General features: G+C 35.7%; 1 protein-coding gene across 3 annotated transcripts in view; it reads right to left on the reverse strand.

The window, feature by feature from the left end:
• The window catches only part of USP14 (ubiquitin specific peptidase 14), a 45,603-nt gene extending 21,063 nt beyond the window's left edge, over positions 1–24,540 (reverse strand). Inside the window, exons 1-5 of one of the 3 annotated variants that reach the window (XM_002922622.4) lie at positions 24,295–24,446; positions 19,918–20,063; positions 17,792–17,824; positions 6,691–6,795; positions 5,534–5,637 (exon numbers count right to left, since the gene is read on the reverse strand). In XM_002922622.4, coding sequence (XP_002922668.1) covers positions 5,534–5,637; positions 6,691–6,795; positions 17,792–17,824; positions 19,918–20,063; positions 24,295–24,310 — 404 coding nt within the window. In that variant the 5' untranslated portion in view covers positions 24,311–24,446. Of the gene's footprint in view, positions 1–5,533; positions 5,638–6,690; positions 6,796–17,791; positions 17,825–19,917; positions 20,064–24,294 lie in introns of all 3 variants that reach the window. The other 2 variants (XM_002922623.4, XM_034642922.1) reach the window with 2 other exon arrangements.
• Between the last annotated feature and the right edge of the window lie 261 nt (positions 24,541–24,801).

Below are 24,801 nucleotides of genomic sequence, written 5' to 3' on the forward strand. Positions count from 1 at the left end.
TTTAAAAAAAAAAAAAAAAAAAAAAAGAAGTTCTGTTTTTCTTTTTTGTTTATTTAGATCTTTTGGAAACTGCTGTGACTCAAGGGTTTTTTTAATTTTTCAATATACAGCTCATAGTAATGTCTAAATTACATATGTTCATTCTCAATGTGAAAATCATAATAGTTTCCCATTCAGACAGTTTACAACTATCGAAAAGGCATTTCTGAAGTTGAAATAAAGTACTAATAAGGCAAGCATATCCCAAAAGATCAGTGAAGCATGTAATGACACAACTGCTGCTGTTACTGATTTTACTTCTAGTTACAGGGTGACATTTCTAAGTAACTATTCCCACATTAATGGCAAAGGCTACCCTAATGAATTATCTTTTTGTTTTAATACCTAAGAATGGAAAATCATGAATGATTTAATATCATCCCCCCACAAAAAACTCTCATTACACCAAGAAAACAGTTAATTCCTAATTAAGATAAAACCATTCAATAAACCAAATAATATTAACAATTGAACTTTACAAAGAAAAACTGTTAGAAAGAAAAAGGAGGAACTGACAAGAGAACTGAGATGTGCACAGAAATGCTGAGAGGTTTTACAGACCAAAAAAAAAAAAAAAAAGTACCTTTTCTAGTCTTATTAAGTCAACAATATATAAGAATTAAGTAATGATACAGAAAATCCAAATATAATTCATCAACTTAATGTCTATTAATATTTTATCACCTACAAAAAGAGGATGCCTTGGCTTTTCTACCATCTGTGAAATATTCACATCAATCATATATCAGCTCAACCCAAACATTCATCTACAGAAAAATGGATAATTATTTGGTAGTACAATTGAGCATAAAATGGTATACTATATAGCATGAACATGAATGAACTACAACTACACACACATGGTTAAGCCAAAAATAATGAGCTAGACCCAAATGAACAATCTGTTTCTGTTCATAAAGAGCTCCAAATAGGCAAAATTAACCTATAAGGTTAAAAGTCACATTAGCATTAACAATTTTGAACAGAGCGATGGAGTAGCAATCAGGAAGGGAGAGTTGTGAGGGGGTTGTAAGAAGCTGATAGGGTTCTGTCTGTGTTGGTTACACAAATGTGTTCCCTCTGGGATAATTCATTCGTACGCTTTTCTGTATGTTAATGTCTGTATGTCAATAATTAAAAACAAATTTGGGGTTAAAAGGAAGAGATTTTATAGTGTTTAAAAAACAAAACAAAACATCTGAATAGCCTCATCTAATGAATAGGGAGTAGAAGCAAAAACTCAAAACTAAGTATTTTCATTACTACACAAGAACAAGTAAGTGATCTAAGCATACAACTTAAGAACTCAGAAAATAAAACAGTCTAAGGAAAACAAATCAATACAAAAGACGGATGAATCAGACAACAGAAAGAAGTGACTGAATAAATCTAATAGCTGATATCTGTGAAAAATAAAATACACAAACCTCTGGCAAGATAATCAAGGGGAAATTTATATATATATATATATAGATATATATAGATATATACATACATATATTTACATATATATATACATATATACATGTATTTATATATGTGCAAGAAAGAAATGAAAATGGGAGGAGAATACAAGTCCAAAATAGAGAATTCTTATGCTAAAATATCTTAAAGACATAAGGACAAAGTCATAGGAAAACAAATTAAAAAAACTGACTCTAATATTTAGACACAGAAAATGTACATTTAAAATCCCCCCCCAAAAAGCCTGGGTCCAACCACTTTTATAGTTAAGTTCTATCAAGAACAGATCATTCCTACACAAATCTGAAAATAAGAGTAAAATAACAACCTACTAATTGCTAATGAAAAAACTATGTGGTACTTACCAAGCGATGCCTTGCCAATCTCCAGTAAGATAAAAATATGGCCGTGAGATACTGTTTTTTGTAAGTAATTCATAGAATTTAAGGATAATTTTTATCATATACACTTTTCACTTTAAGTTCTAAATTCAGAACTCCTACATTATCATGAGGTTCCACTATAGGGCAGCATCAAGCAAACCAGATTTTACCTGCAGCTCTGGGTGTTGGCCCTCATTGCCTCTTCAGCCAACCCAGTCTATTTCCCTTCTAGCCTTTACAACATACATCCCACTCTCCAGAACCTGCCAAATAAAAATTCTTAAGTATTTAAGGACGAGCTTCAGTATCACCAGTTGTAAAACACCTTCCATGGAAATTTTCCTCTCTTCTTTCATTCCTATTTTATCAGTTAGTGTCATTTTTCAAAGACATACAACCCCATCCATGTCCTCTTGTATTAAGTTAGTTAAGTACAAGGGTTTCCAACCTCTTATAAAAACTGAGCATTCATTCATAAAATACTTCATCTTGTTTCATAAAATTCTTCATCTTGTTTCAAGAAAACTGAATCGACCAGATGCAATCTCCCCTGCTTATACAAAACTCAGAGAAAGAACTCCAAAACATGAAAGTGTTCTCCTTGGAATAGAAGCTAGAAGGTATCATAGATGAAAAAGTACAGAGGAAGTCTTGGAAGAAAGGCAAGTCTGTCCCAAGTAGCCACCTTCTAGGGCAGGGAGCTGCCAGGCAAGATGCTCATTAGATCATTTGCAATTGGGACAGAAGTAAGGAACGTGGCTGCCTAAGTACACACTCTTCAAACAAATGACAGATCACTCCTTACATCTAAAGAGAACAGAGTTAAAATTAAAAGGACCAAACTGGGGTTTAAATAAGAGTACTTTAAATAAGAGTACTTCAGAGCCTCGGAGAAATCAAAGCAGGAATCATCCAAAATTAAGAACAGGAGATTAAAGAAAAGAAGGTTGTGATAAATAAGCAGCTGTGAAACAAAGCTAATGCACAAATGAGTAAAATGTAAAACAGAACTGAGGCACTTTTCTGGAACACAGCACATAAAAATAAAAAATTTAAAAGTGCAGAGAAAAAAAAGAAACATAAAAATAGATCCAGAAATTCTACTACTCAGAGTATTAGGGAAGCTAGATAAAAGAGAGAAGCATTTTCTCAAGAAATAACAGCCAAGAATGTCGAAAGTTTAGGATAAGAGTCCTTAGAATGAAAGTGTTCACTCAGGGAGCCTGGGTGGCTCAAGTCGGTTAAGCACCTGCCTTCAGCTCAGGTCATGATCCCAGGGTCCTGGGATTCAGGCCCGCATCAGGCTCCCTGCTCAGCGGGGAGTCTGCTTCTCCCTCTGCCCCTTTCCCCCACTTGTGTGCGCACGCACGCGCACTTTCTCTCTCACAAAAATAAATAAATAAATAAAATCTAAAAAAAAAAAAAAAGCTCACTTAGCACTAAATGAGATAAAGAAAACCCTATACCTACCCTACTGGAAAACTATGAAAAATAAAAATAAAGAAAAAACCCTAAAAGTTATTAACAAAAAAGAATCAAGAAATGAGACTGATGTTAGATCTCTCATCAGTAACTATGGGCACACGAAAATAGTGGAGAAATAACTACAAACCCCTGAGGAAAAATAATTTTGACTTCAACATTTACCATTCAAGCAATTCTAAAACAGTACAAACTTGACAGCCTTTCTCAATTAAGACTGTAAGTGCCTGGAAGACAGGCCCTGTGTCTTGTACACTAATAAGTACATCAGCTACAATCTAGGCAACTTCGTAAGTACCTGACAAGTATTCACCAGAGAAATTTAGAAAACCTTCAGTTACTCTCAGGTTTCTGCATAATCCTTCTCTCTCCTCTCTACTGCTCAGTTCTATCAAAGCATTGCCCAAGCCACTAAGGGGACAGAGGGGGAATTAACATTCATAAAGCTGGCTAAGAATCCAAATTGCAGTTTAGAATTCTAACCTACATAAAGAAGTGGCAATGTATATAACAAGACAGTTGTAATAAACTTAGTCAGAACTAAGTCATATTTTTTAAGTTCCATATTTATACTCACTGAGAAGGGATTCTCATTTATAGACTATTTCATAGGCCATCAAAACATGGATAAATTGTTTACTCTTTTTTCTTTTGTATAATGGCTTAAAAAAAAAGTTTTACTTCTTTGTAAAACCATTACTCACTAGCACTGGACAAATCAATAAAAAATCAATGTATTTATTTCTAAACTAGAATTGAGGGTCCAGAAATAAATATTACATACATCATATAGTCAAATGATTTTCAGTAAAGGTGCTAGGGCAATTCCACAGGGAAAAGAGTAGTCTTCAACAAATGGTACTCGAAAAACTGGATATGCTTTTGCAAAGGATGGGATATCAACTCCCCACTATACATAAAAATTAACTAAAAATGGATCAGAATAAAAATGGATCAGAGACCTAAATTTAAGAACTTAAACTGTATATAGCTCTTTAAAAAAAAAATAGGAGTAAATATTTGTGACCTAGGATTAGGCAATGGTTTCATACATAAGATACACAAACACACAAAACACAAACAAAAGAAAAATTAAATTCATCAAAAATAAAAACTTTTGTGTTAACAAAACAACATCAAGAAAGACAACTCACAAAATGAAAGAAAATATTTGCAAATTATCTCTCTGAAAAAGGACTTGTATCCAGAATATAGAAAGAACACTTATAACTGAGTAATAAAAAGGCAAACCATTTAAAACACAGGCAAATGATTTAAACAAACATTTCTCCAAAGAAGATATTCAAGCCAGTAAGCACATGAAAGGATGCTCAACATCACTAGTCATTACGTAAATGCAAATGACAACTATGGTGAGATACCATTTTACCCTTAGGATGACTATAATCAAAGACATGCAATAACAAGACTGGCATGAAGATGGAGAAATTGGAACGCCCTTACTTTGGCGCTGAGAACAGAAAATGGTGCCTAGCAGTTTGGCAGTTCCTCAAAACGCTGTTTAACAGTTACTATATGGCCAAGCAATCCACTCATAACCAAAAGAAATGAAAATAACTGGTCTGCACAAAAACTTGTCCTTGAACGTTCATAGTAACGTTACTCAAAGGAGCTACAAAATGGAAACGAATCAAATGTTTGTCAACAGATGTACAGATTAACAAAATGTGGTATGTCCATTAATACTAGAATATTATTCAGACATAAAAAGGGATGAAGCACTGATACATACTCCAACACGAATAAACCCAGAAAATATTACACTAAGTAAAAGAAACCAGTCACAAAAAGTCATCCATTGTATGATTCCATTTATATGAAATGTGCAGAATAGGCAACTCTTTCAGACAGAAAGTAGATAAATGGTTGCCTAGAGCTAGAGGTGAGAAGGGTAAAATGAGTGACTGCTTGTGAATATAAGGTTTCTTTCAGGGTGGGGGTAAGAAAAGAACCTAAAATTAGACTGTGGTGATGGCTGTACAACCTTGTGCATAAACACCATTTAACTGAATACTTTAAAAGGATGAACTGTACAATAAATGAGTATCTCAGTAAAGCTAAAAAATTATATACAAACCACTACTCACCCCCAATGTGAACCTCCCTTACCCACCAAAAGGACTCACATTTCTCTTCTGTCTTACCTTTTAAGGGCATCTTTGAGTTCAGGCACAGAACGAATACATTGAACTGTAGCATTCATGTAACAAGTGTTACCAAGGTTTGTCAATCCACATGGTAATTCCATCTGATAAGGACAAGGATTAACACATTTTTAAAAAAGGACATAGCATGTATAAAATCACTAAAGTTCACTGTGAAGTATAATTTACCAACTCATATCAATTTATATTCCAACTTAACCCAAAAGTAACAATGTTTTATACTCCTAACAGAAATGTTTACTTGCATTATGTTGACAAACATTCTCAAAAATAATAGAACAATCATATCAGTCTTGCCCCCCCCAAAGGTTTATCATTAGAACGGGGTGACAAAGTATACACAGAAACACTTCAAAAAAAGAAAATAATACTATAAAAATGCTGGATGGTAAAAAAAAAATAATAATAATAACAGTCGACAAGTTTGTGTTGACCAGTTTTCTAAACCAATGTTGGAATTAAGGATAAGTTGTATGTATTTCCAGCCAAGTAAAGTTTTAAGAATTTTAACATCCCAGCATTTAAACTATTTATCCTCTTTGAGCCTGTTTCCCCATAAAATAATAGCACTGTTAGCACTGCCCGACACTTATTTATTAAAGACACAATTTGACTTTACATTGAATTATCCAAGAACCCTTCAAGCCAACTTCATAAATAAAATCTTTCACTTCTAAAAACACACATCTTGGGGAGCCCCAGGTCAGGCTCCACACTCAGTGTGGAGTATGCTGGAGATTCTCACTCTCCCTCTCCCCCCAACTCACAAATGTGTTCTAAATAAATAAAATCTTTACAATAAATAAACAAAAACATACATCTTGATATTACCAATTAAGTCTTCAAATCACTTATTTTTTTTTAAGATTTATTTTAGAGAGTGTGTGCACTCGAGCAGGGGGAAGGGGCAAAGAGAGAGGGAGAGAATCTCAAGCAGACTCTCTCAGAGGTGGAGCCCATCCACAGGGCCTGAGCCCCCGACCCTGAGATCATGACCTGAGCCAAAATCAAGAGTCAGACGCTTAACCGACTGAGCTACCCAGGCGCCCCAAAACTTCAAAACATTTAGATGCTACTTTCTAAAAGGCATCTTAGTAACTGTAGCAATCAAATATATAAAACATGGTCTATCTTACCGCAGATGCTAACTGTTCTTCTGTCATGTCTTCTACAAAGACAGTTTTAGCTGAGGGTTCCTCAGGAAGAGCATCTGCTGACCCCATCATTAGTAGAGTCATTCCCTGTTTTAAAAAAAATTTAATTTCATAAAAATGCTCAAAATTTGATAATGTTTATGTCCAATGAAAGAAGCCAGACACAAAATAATAAAACATATTGTATGCTTGTATTTGCCAGAAAAGGTAAATCTACAGACACACAAAGTAGACTAGTGACTGCTAGGGCTAAAGGTGGGAAGAGGGAGTGACTTTAAACAGACACCTATTTCTTTCTGGGGTAATGGAAATGTTCTAAAATTAGATTGTGAAGGTTCCACAACTCTTGTCAATATACTAAAAACCACTAACAGTTTAAAAAAAGTACTGAAGTGGCTGCTTTAGGCCAGAGGTCACCTGCTTATACGCAAAGGGGCACAAGGAAACTTTTCAGAATGGTGGAACTTCTGTATCCTGATTGTGGTGGTGGTTATGTGACTGTATGAAACTAACCAAAATCAAACTGCACACGAAAAATAGGTGAATTTTAATCCATATAAATTATACTTCAATGAAGCTAGGGGAAAAATAAAATACTGTCATAAAGACAGTTGAGAATGTTTACAATATTGGAGGGGAGGGAATTCTCGAAATGATCATTTAGTGGAATTATTTCTCCCCAAAACAAAGTGCAGATAGCATTCTTTCTGTGAATGTCTATTGTATAACTGTAACAATTATTTACAATTGAATAGAATTATTTTGAGAGCACCAAACCCTCCATTATTGAAAAATATCACACCAAACACATAAATTAGATCAAAATATCCAATTTTGTAATTCTACATCATTAACCTAAGGGAATATTTACATTCAACACATACGTAACATTCCATACAACAGAAAAACAATGAAGACCCTGTCTCCTTAAATCACATAGTACTGAAATGTTAACAATATCTTACTATGGAAGACATAAACACATAAGACAAAAGAAAGGAGTAGGGAGGCTTAAAAAAAAAAAAAAAAGAGCCAGAAGTGGAGTTTTAAGAAGAAAAGGACAGTAAGAGAAGATAAAAAATTTGCAGAGGAGGATTAAAATTAGAAAATTAATAAGGCCTGGGGTGCCCGACTGGCTTTTAGTCAGTAGGGCATGTGACTCTTGATCTCAGGGTTGTTAAGTCTGAGCCCCATGTTGGGTGTAGAGATTACTTAAAAATAAAATCTTAAAAGAATTTTTTTTAAAAAGAAAATGAATAAGGATAACAAACTCAGTCCTGAGAGCACCTATGCTGAAATCCAGTAACCTTCATTCTATCACCTGTTACTGTTACTTGAACTTTCCATGAGATAATAGCAAAGGAATAGTAAACCATCACTAAAGAATCTTTTTCCAAAGACTACTATCTCAGGAAAACCAAATATTTAAGAATGTACTACGCAAATAGTCTGTTAGAAATATGACAGAAAAGAAGGAATATCAGTAAATATCTAAGAGTAAATGTAACAAAATATATGTAATACTTTAATAAGAAAACTATAAAGCTTTAAGAATATAAAAACCACCCAAATAATAAGTTGAAAGTCAGGACCAGTTTCTAGACAGAAAAAATTACTGTAAAGATGTGATTCCAAATTATTATATAAATTTAATTTTTTGAAACTTCACAAAATGATTCATTCATGTACCAAATTTATACCCATAATAACAGCTAAGAAATTTCTAAAAAAGGATAAAGACTACAACAACACCATTTAAGGTAAGAAAACAGATTATACAATGAAGAATGTTGAGAAAAACTGGATAATAATTTAGAAAAAAATATCATCAGTTCTCCATTTCCTGGTATGCCATACCCAAAATGAATTACAAATTAAAGATTTAAAAAATAAAACAAAGGGCGCCTCGCGGCTCAGTGGGTTAAGCATCTGACTCTGGTTTCAGCTCAGGTCATGATCTCATGGATGGTGAGACTGAGCCCCACAACGATGGGCTCCACACTTAGTGCTTGAAGAGTCTCTCCCTCTGCCCCTCCCCCAACTTGTACACATGTGCTCGCGCTTTCTAAAATAAATAAATCTTTTAAAATAAAAAAAACAAATAATTACATATTCATGTAAGTGAATTTAAAAAAAATCTTGCTTTGCTGGAATATTTTCTAAAATTGACATAAAAGATGAAAGGACTAATGTTACTACACATATCTTGAAAACTTCTGTAAAACATGACCAGTCAAAATTTAAAAGGAAAAAATGGAGAAAAAGGTTACACTATAGAGAAGCATGCAAAAATAAATAAATAAATAAAAATCGGTAAAGCAAACACAGTAGAAAACTGGGAAGATAAAAACAGTAAACAAAAAGGTGTACAATAAATTAAGATTCTACCATAAGAAGCTAGAAAAAGCATACATTAAAACCAAAGTAAAAGAAGGAAATAAAGCAAAGAAGTGAAATCAGTAAAATAATAAAAGAACAAGCAAAAGTTGATTCTTTTGGGGGGGTGTAATCAATGAAATTGACAAACCTCTGGGTACATAATGAAGAAAGCGAGAGAGAAACCACAATTTGCCAATACCAGGGGGGATAAAAAAGAGAAAACAGCACTAGAGGCAGCACTCTAGAATTAAAGGATAATAAGAGTGTATTATGCCAATCAAGTTGACAATTACAACTGTAAATTAAATGGACCAATTCCTTAAAAGATGCTAATTACCGAAACAGATGTCAAAGAAAATATAACATCTCAATAGTCCTGTATTTATTAAATACACTAAATCCCTAAGTGAACGTCTTCCCACAAAGAAAGCTCCAAGCCTCACTGGAGAATTCTATGAACCACTTAAAGAAAATCTCTTTCAGAAAAGAGGAGAAGTAGGGATACCTCCTAACCCATTTTATATGGCCAGGATTACACTGATAGCAAAAGCAGACAAAAACAACTTAAGAAAACTATAAACCAGTAATTCTCACAAAAAGAAACACAAAAAATCTTTTACAAAATACCACCAAAAAGAATCCAGCAATATATAAAAAAGGAAAACACATAATGACTAAGTGGGGTTTATCCCAAGAATGAAAGGTTGGCTTACTATTCAGAAGAGTCAATATATTTCCACATTAACAAATTAAAGGATTAGAAAAAATGATCACTGCAATAGATATGGAAAAAGTACTTGAAAAATTCAACTCCCATTCATGAATAAAAACTCTCAGCAAACTACAAATAGAGAACTTCCTCAAACTAATGGTGAGATTTGTAAAACAACTCCAGCCATAACTGGAGACTTTTCTCCTAAGATCAGGAAAAAAAACAATGATGTGTGCACTATCAACCACTTCTACTCAACATCGTGCTGAAAATCCTAGCCAGTGCAATAAGGCAAGGAAAAAAGAGAAATAAAAGGAATGGAGATTGAAAAGGGAAAAATAAAACCATTCTTACTTGCAACATGATTGTATCCCACCTACATTATCCTAAACACTAATATGGAAAAATCAGCAAAATCACAGGATACAAGATCAATATACAATAATTAAGTCTACTTCTGCATGTTAGCAATAAACAACTGGAAAATGACATCTGAAAAATACCATTTATGATAGCATCAAATACCATGAAATATTTAATAACATGTAAGAAAAAACATGCATATGATCCTTTATTGAAAATAAAAGGGGTGCCTGGGTGGCTCAGTCGATTAAGTATCAAACTCTTGGTTTCAGCTCAGGTTATGATCTCATGGGTCCTGACATCAAGCCCCTTGTTGGGCTCTACCCTCAGCAGGAAGTCAGCTTGAAGATTCTCTCCCTTTGCCCCTCCCCTGATGTCAGCCCATGCATGTGTGCCCACAGGTGCTCTCTCTCAAATAAATAAACATTGGGGGAAAAAAAAAAGAAGAAAAAGAAAGAAAGAAAAGAAAATAGAGCGCCTGGGTGGCTCAGTCGGTTAAATGTCTCCCTTTGGCTCAGGTCATGATCCCAGAGTCCTGGGATCAAGCCCCTCATCAGGCTCCCTCCTTGCTGGGGAGTCTGCTTCTGCTCTGCCCCTCACTGGTGCATGTGCTCTCTCTTTCAAATAAATAAATAAAATCTTTCTTTAAAAAAGAAAAAAATATACAACACTGTTGTGAGAAATTTCTTTTTAGAAGACTCAATATTAAGATGTCCCAATTTGGGGGTGCCTGGATGGCTCAGTCAGTTAAACAACTGACTCTTAATTTTGACTCAGGTCATGAACTCAGGGTTGTGAGATCAAGCCCCACACTGGGCTCCACGCTGGGCATGGAGCCTGCTTAAGATTCTCTCTCTCGGGGCGCCTGGGTGGCACAGCGGTTGGGCGTCTGCCTTCGGCTCAGGGCGTGATCCCGGCGTTATGGGATCGAGCCCCACATCAGGCTCCTCTGCTATGAGCCTGCTTCTTCCTCTCCCACTCCCCCTGCTTGTGTTCCCTCACTCACCGGCTGTCTCTATCTCTGTCAAATAAATAAATAAAATCTTTAAAAAAGATTCTCTCTCTCCATCTCCCGCTGCCCCTCCCCCTGCTCATGCACACAAGTTCTCTGTCTCTCAAAATAAAAAAAAAGTTTAAAAAATTTTTTAAAAGACATCTCAATTTGATATATAGTTATCAATATAAATTTCAATCAAAATCCCAGCAGACTCTTGTAGAAAATAACCTGAGTCTAAAATGTACAAAGGACATGCAAAGATCTTCGAACAGCCAATAGTTTTGAAAAAGAACAACAATCAGACTCCTACTACTTAATTTCAAGTCTTGAATAATCAAGTTGGTGGGGAGTGGGTATTGGTGTAAAGGTACATACACAAATCAACAGAAGAGAACAGAATCCAGCACTTACATGTGCTCACACTCATACAAAAAAAAAATAAACCTCAACCAATACTTAACAACAAACACAAGAGTCTGCTCAAAACAGATGCTATACCTAAGTATAAAAGCGTTTTACAACTTGGAAAGTTTTAGAAAACAGAGGTGTCTTGTGACCCTGACGTAGGCAAAGATTTCTTAGGTGGGACACAAATAGTCAAAACCATAAAAGAAAGAAACTGATAGGTTATACTTCAACAAAATTTAAAACTTCTACTCAACAAAACATTATTAAAAAGACTAAAAAATCAGAAACTGAGAGAAAATATCACGGCACATATATCTCACAAAAGACTTCAGTATATATTCTTTACATGCGATAAAGAAAATAATCCAATTAAAAATAGGTAATGATCTGAACAGACATTTCATAAAAAGATAAAAAAGCTGCCAATAAGCTCAAAATGTTCAATATCATCAGTCATCAGATAAATGTAAACTAAAACCACAAGAAAGTATCACCACACACCCATCAGATTGGCTAAAAGAAAAATGATGGGACAACAATCAAACGCAGAACAAGCGGATCTATCACATACTGCTATGGTACAACCAGCACTTTGGAAAGGACCTGGCAGTTTCTAACAAAGCTAAACACATACTTAACCATATGACCCACCAATTCCACTCACAGGTTATTTACTCAAGAAAATGAAAACATGCATCTACAGAGATGAAGGTTCCCAGCAGTTCTGTTCGTAACAGTCAAAAAGCAGAAATACAAATACCCATCAACAGATGAACACATGCATGTGCGTGCATGTGCATGCGTGCGCGCACACACACACACACACACACACACACACACAAAATAACAGGGACCAAAATTCTACAATGGGAAAAACTACCCAACATGTGTAATTGTAGTCTCAAAAAGGAGGAGGGCACACAGAAAACATACTTAAATAGCTAAAGCTTTTCCAAATAAAAACTATAAACCCACAAATCCAAGAAGTTCAAACAGAATAAACAAAGAAAACCTCCCCAAACATGTAATTAAATTGCTGAAAAGCAACGGTGAGAAAAATCTCAAAAGCATCAGGAGGAACAAGACACATTATACACAAAGGAACAAAGAATGACCACAACTATGCAAATCAGAAGACATTTTTCACATATTGAAAGAAAAAGTGTTAATCTAGAATTCTATACCTATCAAAAATATCTTTCAAAAATAAAGGTGAAATAAAGGGCTTTTCAGAAAAACAAAAGCAGAGAAAATTCATAGATCTGCTCTGCAAGAAACGTGTTAAGTTTTTGAGGCAGAAGAAAATGGTATCCGATGGAAATTTGTATTTGGATCCAAAGGAAGAATGCCAAAAATGGTAAATATGAGTTTTAAACATTTTTAATCTCTTTAAATGATAAATGACTATTTAAAGGAAAAATAGGATGAAGCATAAGATTTCTAACATGTAGAAGTAAACTGTATGACAACAGCAAAAAGGACCAGTGAAATGGAAGTATACTACTTTAAGAATCTTATACTATACCTGAAGTCATTTGTTATTTAAGGCAGATGATAAGTTAAAGATATATAATATAAATCTTAGAGCAGCAGTTCAAAGATAATATAATAAGTATAATAAATATTTTAGCCTTTCTGAATCATATACAGTCCATAAAAAAAGGGTGAGTAAATCTCAGCTGACCAACATAACATTGATATGTTATGGGACTACAACAGAATCAAATTGGAAATATGTAACAAAAATATATTAGAAAAAGACCCAAATAATTGGAGATGAAACAACATAGTTCTAAACAATCCATGGGGTAAAAAACAACAACAACGATGACGACAACAACAAAAAAACCACCCACAACATAAATAAGAAAATATTTAATTGCATAATAAAAACATAGCACATCAAAAGTTGTGGATACAATTATAAGTGATTAAAGAGAAAGTAATAATTTTAAGTGTCTACATAAGGAAAGAAGGCATTAAAAAAAAAAAATCAATGACTTAAGCACACACCTTAAAAAGCAAGAAAATGAAACAATTTAAACCCAAGGTAGAAAAAAGGAAATAAAGAGCAGATCAGTAAAACAGAAAATGGATAATATATAGAGTCAACAAAGTAAAAAAGTGAAAAGATTAATTGATAAATCCTTAGCACCACTTACCAAAAACAAAACAAAACACCAAAGAAATGTCAATATCAGGAATAAAGGTGGGGGGAGACATCAACAAATAAAGGTAATAGATATAAAAGAATAATTAATGAATAGTCTGGATATTATGAATAACTTTATGCCAATAAATTCAATATATTTAAACAAACTTTCTCAAAAGAGAAAATTCACCAAAATGGACATAAAAAGCAGAGAATCTAAATACCCTATATCTATTAAAGAAATTAAATATCTATCAAATTCCCACAAAGAAAATCCAGATAAAATTCACTGGTAAATTATTTCAAGTATTTATAGAAATATTACCAATCTTACACAAACTCATTTAGAAAAGAGAAGGCAATATGTCCCCAAATAAAAATACTAACACCCCTAATGAACATATATGCTAATATCTTTTTTTAAAAAAAGAGAAAATTAAATCCAGCAATGCATAGATGAGATAACTAAATCATGACTCAATGGGTGTGTCCCAGTTCTCAAAGTGTTTGTGAACCCCTACTGGTCTCTGAATTTCTTTCAAAGAGTCAGCAAGATCAAAACTATTTTCATAATACTAAGATGTTATTGTCCCTTTTTCACTGTGCTGACATCTGCACTAACAGTAGTAAATCACTTGAGGCTAAAAATTTTAACAGTTTAGCACATATCAAAGTAATGACATCAAATAAATTGGTAAAAATGATTAATTTTATTAAATCTCAACCTTTGAATACATTTCTTTGTGATATTCTGTTATGAAATGGGAAGCACCCAATCAAAAAAGACTTACTTGTCCTAGCAACCAAGATCTCCTTCAGTAGGTGAATAAACTGTGGTACACCCAGAAAACGGACTATACTCAGCACTAAAAAGAACTGAACTATCAAAGCCAAGAAAAGACATGCAGGAAATTTAAATACATATTACTAAGTGAAAGAAGTCAATCTGAAAAGGACACATATTGTAGGATTCCAACTACATGACTTCTGGGAAAAGGCAAAACAATGGAGACAGTAAAAATATCAATGGTTGTCAGGGTGTTGAAGGGATGAACAGGCAAAGCACACAGAATTCTGGGGGCAATAAAAATACACTGTATGACACTATAATGGTGAATATATGTCATCATACATTTGTCCAACCCCACAGAATATACAACACCAAGAGTGAATCCTAATGTAAACCATGGACTTCAGGCAACAAGGATGTGTCAATATAAATTCATTAATTATAACAAATATGGGACACCTGGGTGGCTCAGTCAGTTAAGCTTCTGCCTTCGGCTCAGGTCGTGATCCCAGAGTCCTGGGATCAAGTCCCACATTGGGCTCCTTGCTCAGCAGGGAGCCTGCTTCTCCCCCTGCCTGCCATACCCCATGCTTGTGCACGCGCGTGCACTCTTTCTCTCCGACAAATAAAATCTTAAAAAAAAAAAATTATAGCAAATGTGCCATCCTGTTAGGGGATGTTGGTAATGGAGGAGGCTCTGCATGTGTGGGGAAGAGGATAAACGGGAAAGCTCTGTTTAGCTGTGAACCTAAAACTCAGTTTTTGCTGTGAACCTAAAACTGTTCCAAAAAAAAAAGTCTATTAAAAATATATCAACGGGGCATGCCTGGGTGGCTCAGTCAGTTAAGTGTCTAACTCTTGATGTCCAACTCAATTTTGGCTCAGGTCATGATCTCAGGATTGTGAGATGGAGACCTTTGTCAGGCTCCAGCTGGGCACAGAGCCTGCTTAAGATTCTCTCGCTCACTCGCTCTGCCCCTACCCTCTCCCTCTCTATAAAAATAAATAAATATAGACAGATAGATATAGATATATGAAAATAATCAGTAGAAATAACACATCTGCACACCAAAGTATGATCATTTTATTCAGGATAAGCTTGTGTAAATGTCTGAGTTGCAAACTGGACTAGTTGTTTTTTCAATGGAATATCATTTTTATTTAAAACTACAAATTATGGGTTTTTATATTCAAGTATTTAGCTAACATTTTCTCAAAAATAAGTGAAGTAAGCTTGCTGCCTTAGGGTAAACAACTGACTACATATAGTTGCCAATGACAAAATTAGAGCTTTCGGGTGAAAATCAGCATTTTGTATTTGTCGCTATGTACTTGGCACCTTTCCAGTTACAGACAAATAGATTTTCATGCACAAAAGGTCACTGATGTTTCTACCACAACTAACCAATAATAAGCTATTACATGTTGAGTTTGGGTGTACTATGAAAGAAGAATGCTCACAATTTTAACTGAAAAGTTACCTCCCTTTTCCAACTATTTATGTGAGGCCAGATTTCTTATATATACCTCAACTAAAACAACATATCGCAATAGACTGAATGCAGAAGCAAATATGAGAATTCAATTATCTTCTATTAAGCTAGATTTTCTAAAGATTTGCAAAAATACAGAACACTGCCAGTCCTTTCACGATATTTTTGGGAAAACATTTAAAAATATAAAATTAACATGTAATGGGTTTGTCACTGTTACTTCTAAATAAATAGGTTTTTTAAATTTCAGTTTTAATTTCTAATATGGTAAATGTCAATAGATATAACTAATATATATGAAACTCTTTGGGGTTTAAAAATAATAATTTTTAACAGTGTAAATAGGGCTGCAAAAACCAAAAAATTTGAGTTAACCATCCCAGGAATGTAAAATTTAATTAAAAATCAAAGAGGGGCTCCTGGGTTGCTCAGTTGGTTAAGCGTCTGCCTTCGGCTCAGGTCATGATCTCAGGGTCCTGGGATAAAGCCCCACATCGGGCTCCCTGCTCAATGGGAAGTCTGCTTCTTCCTTTCCCTCTGCTCCTCCCCGCGGCTCATGAGCGCTCTCTCTCTCTCTGTCTCTCTCAAAAAAATAAATAAGCTTTAAAAAATATAAAAAATAAAATAAAAATCAATGAGACTAACCAGATTATCAAAGTATCAAAATCATAAGCTATTTTTAGTAACTTAACAAAATTCAACAGCCATTCATAATTTAAAAGGTCTTAGTGAATGAGCTAGTATAAACAAAGATGCCCATTCTCACCACTTTCTATTCAACACTGTATTAGAAGTCCTAGCCCAAGGAAATTGGGCACTAAAAAGAAATAAAAGTCATAAAGATTGGAAAGGAAGAAGTAAAAATACCTCTATTTGCAGATAACATGCTCACGTACATTAAAAAACCCCAACAGGGGCACCTGGGTGGCTCAGTTAGTTAGGCAGCTGCCTTCAGCTCAGGTCATGATCCCAGGGTCCTGGGATCAAGCCCTGAGTCGGGCTTCCTGGTCACCAGGGAGTCTGCTTCTTTCTCTCCTCCTGCCGCTCCCCACTGCTCATTCTCTCTCTCGCCCTCAAATAAAAATCTTAAAAAAAAAAAAAAAAGAAAGAAAATAGAATCTAGAACTAATAAAACTATGAGGTGAATTTAACAAGGTCACAGGATGAAAATAAACTACATTTTTATAATCTACCCATGAATGCTAGAAAACAAAATTTTTAAAAAATATCATTTAACAGCCACAAAACCTTACGTTCAGAGAATCTAACAAAAACCATGAAGATCCTATGCTAAAGCTACGAAACTCAGTTTAAGAGAATATAAACACCTAAACAGAGTACATCACATTTAAGGATTTTAATACTCATTACTGTTAAGATGCGCCTTTTCCCAAACTGAACCAAAGAACCGACACAATCTCAAAATTCCAGGAGTCCATTTGTAAAAATTGAGACTTATTCTATAATTATAAGGAAATGCAAAGGAGCTAAAACAGCTAAAATATTCTTGCAGAAGTTGGAGAACTTATACCACCTCATTTCAAGACATACAACAAAGCTTTAATCACTAAGACCATGTGTACTAGCATAAGTTATAATCAAATATAACACTGAGACAGGAGTCCAAAAGTAAACCTACAACAGATGTTCAAAAAAGATTCCAAGACAAGTCAACGGGAAAAGAAAAGTATTTTCAATAGACAGTGCTGGATATAAACAGGCATTTAGGATGCATTTGCATATAATAATTAAGAAACTGAATTATAATAAGTGCTCTTATAATACTTACATTTTTTATTTTGAGGTTTCCCCAATCATCATCCTGTTTTAAAAGCAAATAAAAAGCATTTAACCACTCCTGTATACTCTGAACATATTCTAATAATCAACGAATTTTAAGCTACTCCAAAATAGAATAAATTTTTTGTTCGCAGATTTTACTTAAAATTACTACAATCAAAAGTATTTTTTTTTAAATGCAGTCTTAAAGTCAGTAAGTCTTACAATTGCTTAAACTACAAAAGACACAATCTAAAAGACAATAAACCTGACCATACCAAAAGGACTAAAAACACTTGATTGATGACAAATACTAATTTTTTGCATGTTTGTTACATGTATGGAACCAGCAAACCTAATTAGCTTATATGACAGGAATGAAGAGTAACTTATGAAATAAGGTCTACGTAATTAGAATGATTATATAATTTACTGTCCAAACCAGGAGATTCTTGAGAATGAAAGTGCTATTAAAAATTATACCAGGACTGGCAGAGGCAAACTAACCCTTAATAACATTTCTCAAGTCCTAAATTTCACATCTATGAAGTAATTAAATACTTTCACTTCAATATATTCAATTAAAACAATTTTTTTTTTAATGCCATGAATGGCCCACAGGTATCTTGGCCTACTGCAGCTAAGCCCTTTCCCTTCACAGGATAAAGTCATTTCCATTATTACTTCTTTTTTACACAAGGTGCCAGGCACCTAATATGCTTCCCTTTGGTGGTGCCACTAATTATCTCTTTGGACATCCTGCTTCAAAGTGCAATAGTAATTTCCTAAATGTCCTTCTCAGTTTAAGGGACATTTCTATAAATCATAAGGAATGATAACTATATATGCTCCCTCAGATATCTTATCTGAGGTCACACAAAGCTAAAAAATGAACTGAGATCTGCTTGAATTTTAAGTCACATGCTCTTCTGGTCCCCTGCTATATGTTACTTAAATCTCTCTGATGCTAAGTTTTCTTACTTATGAAATTATAAAATACATTTACTCTCCTCATTTTTAAAATATATATAGTTGAGAATTAAAGAAAATAAAAGCCTGGCACAGAATAATTTTTCAACAAGGGATCGCTCTTAGTCAGTTTCATGTAATTACCATTTCTCTGTAATTCTCCACAGTACACCACCAGCATACAGCTCATCACAAATTCAGTTATCAAGTTCACTGAAGACTAAAAAGCTCATACTGCAACTTGGAGGGGAAACAATGTTTTCTTCACCAGCGTCAATTTTACTGCCCAGCTGACAGGGGCAACCAAACCTTATCTCTAAAGTTAACTACAGCATTTTGGCATTCCATACCTAAGTCTTGAGGATAGTATTTTTTTAAAACTATGCTTCCATAGTACTACAAACAATACTACCTGCATCTTTTTGTGGCCTGTCACCAATGATGCCAGTAAGCTCAGACTCCTAACTGTAGTTAATATGACCATTCCAAGGGGAACTAAAGATTAGGTCTGCTCTCTAATTTTTAAACAAAAATTTTTTTCTCCCACCTCCAAACAGGTTTTACAGTGATTACTCATAAGTGATAGAAGCTCTTTTTTAATGGGTAGAATATGAAACAGGCCAAAAGAAAAAATAAACAGTTTTCCAGTATTCCAGAAGTGGGGCTTTGGTAAAGATGTTGAAATATTTTCAATTTCAACATTTGAATGCATGTACAAAATACCTTCTATAGCCTTTTTTTTTTTAATCTACCATATTGGTTCCATATTTTTAAGAGAGAAAATTTTCTTCACCCTTATAACAGAAAACTACTAAGGATATATAGATTTTTATATTAATCTAAACAAAATAAAATATTTTAACACACCCTCACAGGGGGAAAAAAATCCAAACAGAGATAAATGGAAAGTTCCTTACTCCCTGGATTCCTAGGAATATTCACTGATACAATGCATTTTAAAATAAAAATTTTAATGATGCTTTTATAATACAGTGTTTTGAAATGGCTACAACGTTTCTTCCTACACTAACATGAATAAGGTAGTTTTAAATTCATAGACTATATACTCTCACCAAATAAAAAAAATACCTCAAATACTACATCTTCTGGTGTTTGTTTCCATTAATTATATAACAGTATATAATGAAAATCTGGACTACATTTTACCTTCAATGTTCCTCCTTTCACCATAACTTTCTGTCTGGCCGGCTGGACCCCAGTCAGTGCAAAAAGCTGAGCCTTGAACACCATTGGAGGTTCATCAGTGTTCAATTCTACACCTTCAAATTTCTCCTTTCCCCATTTCACAGTAACTGCAAACGAAACCAGAATTTATTTTTTTCATTTATAAAATAACAGGACTTCAGATTTAGAAGATCCCAGGGGACTATTAGTTTGGCTTTCAAGAACTAGCCTATGTCATTCTTTACATGCTCATAATGTCTACCTAATCAGGAGTGACTTGAATGTAGTAGGTCCTGAATAAAATTTAATTGAATCTAATCCAACTTCTCATTTGATAAATAAACTCAGATTTAAGAGAAGATGACTGATTTACTAGTCATAAAACTAGTTAGTAAATACTCAAGTCTTCTGAATCCTACTCTAATAATCTCAGCAAAATATGATCACTATGGAATTATTTCCCAGAATAAGGTTCACAGACTTCAAAATGTGTTTAATTAAACAATTATTAAAATCAGTACACACTGCCGGCATAGAAAGAGTAAAGATAAGTTAGAAAGATAATTTGTAAAAAGAAAAAAAATTCTTGGAAAAATAAAGCATATTTAAAACAGGTTAAGAAATACAGATTCTGAACTATAAGAAGAAAGGTTCCATGGGAGAATTAAAAGGTGTGGTTCCTAAGCAAGAGGTGGTCAAATATTAAGAATCCAAAGATATGACTAAATCATTAAAAAATACAGAAATCCTACTTCAGTCATTTGGATGGCTATTAAAAAAAGAAGATGAAGAAGAAAATACCAAGTGCTAGTGAGCATATAGAAAAACTAGAACCCTTGAGTATCCCTGATAGGAATATAAAACAGTACAGCCACTGCAGAAAAAAGTATGGTGGTTCCTCAAAAAAATTAAACTTAACCATATTATCCAGCAATTCTAAGTATATACTCAAAAGTATGAAGCAGGGACTCAAACTGCTATGTGTATACCCCTGTTCATAGTTCATTATTCACAAAAGCTTCAAAGATGTGAGTGACCCGAATGTCCATCAACAGATAAACGGATGAACAAAATATGGTACAGACATACAATGGATATTATTCACCCTTAAAAAGTAATGAAATTCTTATACATGCTATAAAACATAAATGAACCTTGGAGACATTATGCTAAGCAAAATAAGCCAGATATAAAAAGTCAAACGTTATGATTTCCCTAATGTGAGGTACCTATAGTGGTCAAATTCATAGAGACAGAAAGTAGAATGGTGGTTGCCAGGAGGCTGGGAGGAAGAGGAAATGAAGAGTTATCATTTAATGGGTATAGAGTTTCAGTGTAGGAACAGAAAAAGTTCTGGGGGGGCCTGGGTGGCTCAAATGGTTAGGCGTCTGCCTTCGGCTCAGGTCAGGATCTCCAGGTCCTGGTGATTGAGCCCCACATCAGGCTCCCAGCTGGCTCAGCGGGGAGCCTGTTTCTCCCTCCCCCTCTGCATCTCCCCCTGCTGGTGTGCTCTGTTTCTCTCTCTCCCTCTCAAATGAATAAAATCTTTAAAAAAAAAAAAAAAAACAACAACAACAACTTCTGAAGGTGGATGGTGATGATGGTCGCACAACAGTACGTATTTAACGCCAAAAAATGTACACTTAAAAATGGTTGAAACAGTACATTTTTTGTTATGTACATTTTACCATATACTAAAAAAAATTTCAATTGGCCTCATATAATAGCTACCTTTTGAAATACATAAAAATAAGTAAACGCAAGGATATACATAGCTTGTTTCCACTGAAAACTTCATACCTACTCAAATGAGAATCTCACAACTAATAGCTATCTATTTTCTTGATAAAAGCAAAACATGAAAAACTAATTCTTACTCCAAATCCCACCCAATTCCTTCACTAGCTCAATTAATGCGTTTAGCATTCATTCAATAAGCCCCAGAACAAGCACTGGGCAGATTCTATGAACTCAGAATCCAAGAAGAGAGAGAAAAGGGGGAGAAAAGGTCAAAATAATTAACAATACAATATAAATATTATAAATGCTACAGGATCACAAAGGAATGCTTCATGAGTGAAGGATTCCCTGGAGGAAGTGGTAACTTTGGGTTCTAACCATCAACTTTGAGTTGAGTCTCAAAGAAGAAATTAGGTGTTAGCCAGACACTTAAAATAGAAGCACTCCTGGAAAAGGTAAGAAGAACATCAAAAGCATAAAACTTTGTGTTCTGAGATTATGTGTTCTGGGATTTAAGTAATTCCCTGAGAGAAAGAGAGGAAGCTAAAACTGGAAGCTGGCCAAGGATCAAGTCATGAAAGGTCACCGTTTAAGTCATGATAAAAACATACAGGCTTTGGGCTTTATGCTGGAGAAATGCAGTTATCTGTGAAAGGCCACTTTAGTCTGGTTTGAACATCAGCTCACTCCAACTGCAGCTGGGAAAATGGGTTTGAAGAGGGCACAACTGTAATCTTTTTTTTTTTTTTTAAAGATTTTATTTATTTATTTGACAGAGATAGAGACAGCCAGCGAGAGAGGGAACACAAGCAGGGGGAGTGGGAGAGGAAGAAGCAGGCTCACAGCAGAGGAGCCTGATGTGGGGCTCGATCCTGTAACGTCAGGATCACGCCCTGAGCCAAAGGCAGATGCTCAACCGCTGTGCCACCCAGGCGCCCCACAACTGTAATCTTGAAATAAACCAGGAACAGAGAACAACGTACAAGCAAAAGATAAGACTAATCCAAAACAGTATTAAAAATAATGAAGAACCTATCTGAAATTGATTTAGCGGTGTCACCATGAGCAAGTTAAACTTTTTGCTTACCCATCAAAGAGAATTATACCAGTATCACAGGATTATGTTGAAGATAAAAACAAAGCAACATGTATAAAAACACTAGCTTTGTGCCAGGTATACAGGTGTTCATTAATTTTTACGGCACTTATCCTTAACTATATTTGACTCTGTTTAATTTTCTACTAAAACTTATGAAATGGCACTTAAAATAGTCTTACTTTAATATAGGGGTTTTTGCCGAACCTGAAAATATAAATTCTCAATATGGAGACGTCAAAGAAGAAACCTTAGAAATCTACTGCAATTCTCTCATTTTGGAAATAAGGAAAAGATATGATTAAATATTTAAGATAGAATGCAATGTTTAGATAGTTTGGTCAATGTAAGTATTTTTTGAGAGGAACAAAGGGAGGGGTTGGTGGTGTCGTTATGTGAGTCTACCAGTTTGTTTAAGGAGTAGCATACACTGGTATTTATCGCCATCACTTAATTAATAACCCCTCAATTCTACATTGCATAAATAGAATATTTCAAGTACCATTCTACTGTTAATCATGGCTTTAGAAAGAGGTTGAGTAATCATTAAAGCATTCAATTCAAGATTCTAGAACACCAAGAATCCACCTCAAAATTAAGCATTAATCCTTTGTTTCATATCATTCTTTGAAAATGCTGAATCTTCTTAAAGGAATTATGATAGAGTTAGGAATAGCCAATGAATCACACATCCATAGCGAACCGAAGTCACCAGATACGTTTTAGGTGCCATTTTGAATGAGACTAAGAACAGCAAGGTCCATTAAGTGAAAATGTGATCCCTAGCCAATACCTTGGACTGCCTCAAGCAAAATAAAATAAAAACTGTCAAACGCCATTTAAAAGGAAATGACGCCTGCGGGTATTTGTATTCATCTAAGTCTCAAAGCTAACACTATGCTTGAGACGTAGAAACCCAATATAACGCTTGATGAAATGAAAACAAAGCAGAAAGTTAACAATCTACCTCGGGATAAAACCGAAATTGGTACAAAAGGGGTGTCTGAGCCAAAGGCAGCAAAGGATAAGCTATGGGAAGCTGTTAAGGGAAACCCCAAGCACCAAGAATGCGAACCTTCCATCCCAGGTCCTTCCCATCCCTCCCTTACCTAGGCTTCCCCCTCCTAGACCCTCCCCTTCCACAGCTACCACTAACGAGTCCAAGAAAATCCCACTACACCTCTAGCCTGGTCCCGGGCGCCTCAGGACACACCCTCACCTCTCCTGGCTCACTAGGACAGCGACAGAAACTATTCTGCAGAGTCACCGCTCCGAGAAGCTGACTCGCCCTCCCATCCTCACTCCCCACCCACCCGACCCAGAGGGACAGCGATCCCTCAGGTTGTAGAGCTCGGAAAGAGCGGGCAAAGAGAAAGGGGCCTGGGTCGTCGCCACGCCGCAGTCACCCCCATCCATGCCTGCCCGGTCCCCTCCCCCGCCCAGTGCTCAGCCGGGTGCCTGCAGGCCCGGCCTACTCAGCGGCCTAGCGCGGGACGGAACTACAGGGCGAGGAAGGAGCTCACCGGAATAAAGCGGCATGGCGGCGGTGCAGGAAGGCCGGGCCTGGCAAGGGCGTGGAAGGGAAAGGGACGAGCTGAAGCTGTAGCGGCGGCCAAGGCAAAGGCGCGGTAGTGGCGGCAGCACGGGTGCGACGAGAATCTCATTCAAACCGGCCACTGGCGATGACGCAGCAACACGCAGTTTGCCCGCCCGCGGAGCCACAGGGCGACTGCCGAAGACCCGGCGCGCAGAGCGGGCGAGGTGGGGCGGGGCCTAGAGGGTGGGGAGCCGAGGGAGGTGGGAGGAGAAGCCGCGCGAGGCAGCGGGCAAGCGCGGGCGCGCGGCCCCTGCACCAGCACAGGTGCACGCCTGCGCAATGCACGGCGCTGCCCCGCGCCCACCGCAGAGTGGGCCTGGCCCGCCTGGCCCCCGCTGCATGCGAACTTGCTACCCCGCAGTTGTCCTTTTAAAAAGTCTTTCTCCCCGTTTTCGAAAGAGTGGTTCAATTCAAGATGGGCATTTTTTTTTCT

The sequence above is a fragment of the Ailuropoda melanoleuca genome, chromosome 14, assembly GCF_002007445.2.
Source record: "Ailuropoda melanoleuca isolate Jingjing chromosome 14, ASM200744v2, whole genome shotgun sequence".
NCBI classification, from domain to species: domain Eukaryota; kingdom Metazoa; phylum Chordata; class Mammalia; order Carnivora; family Ursidae; genus Ailuropoda; species Ailuropoda melanoleuca.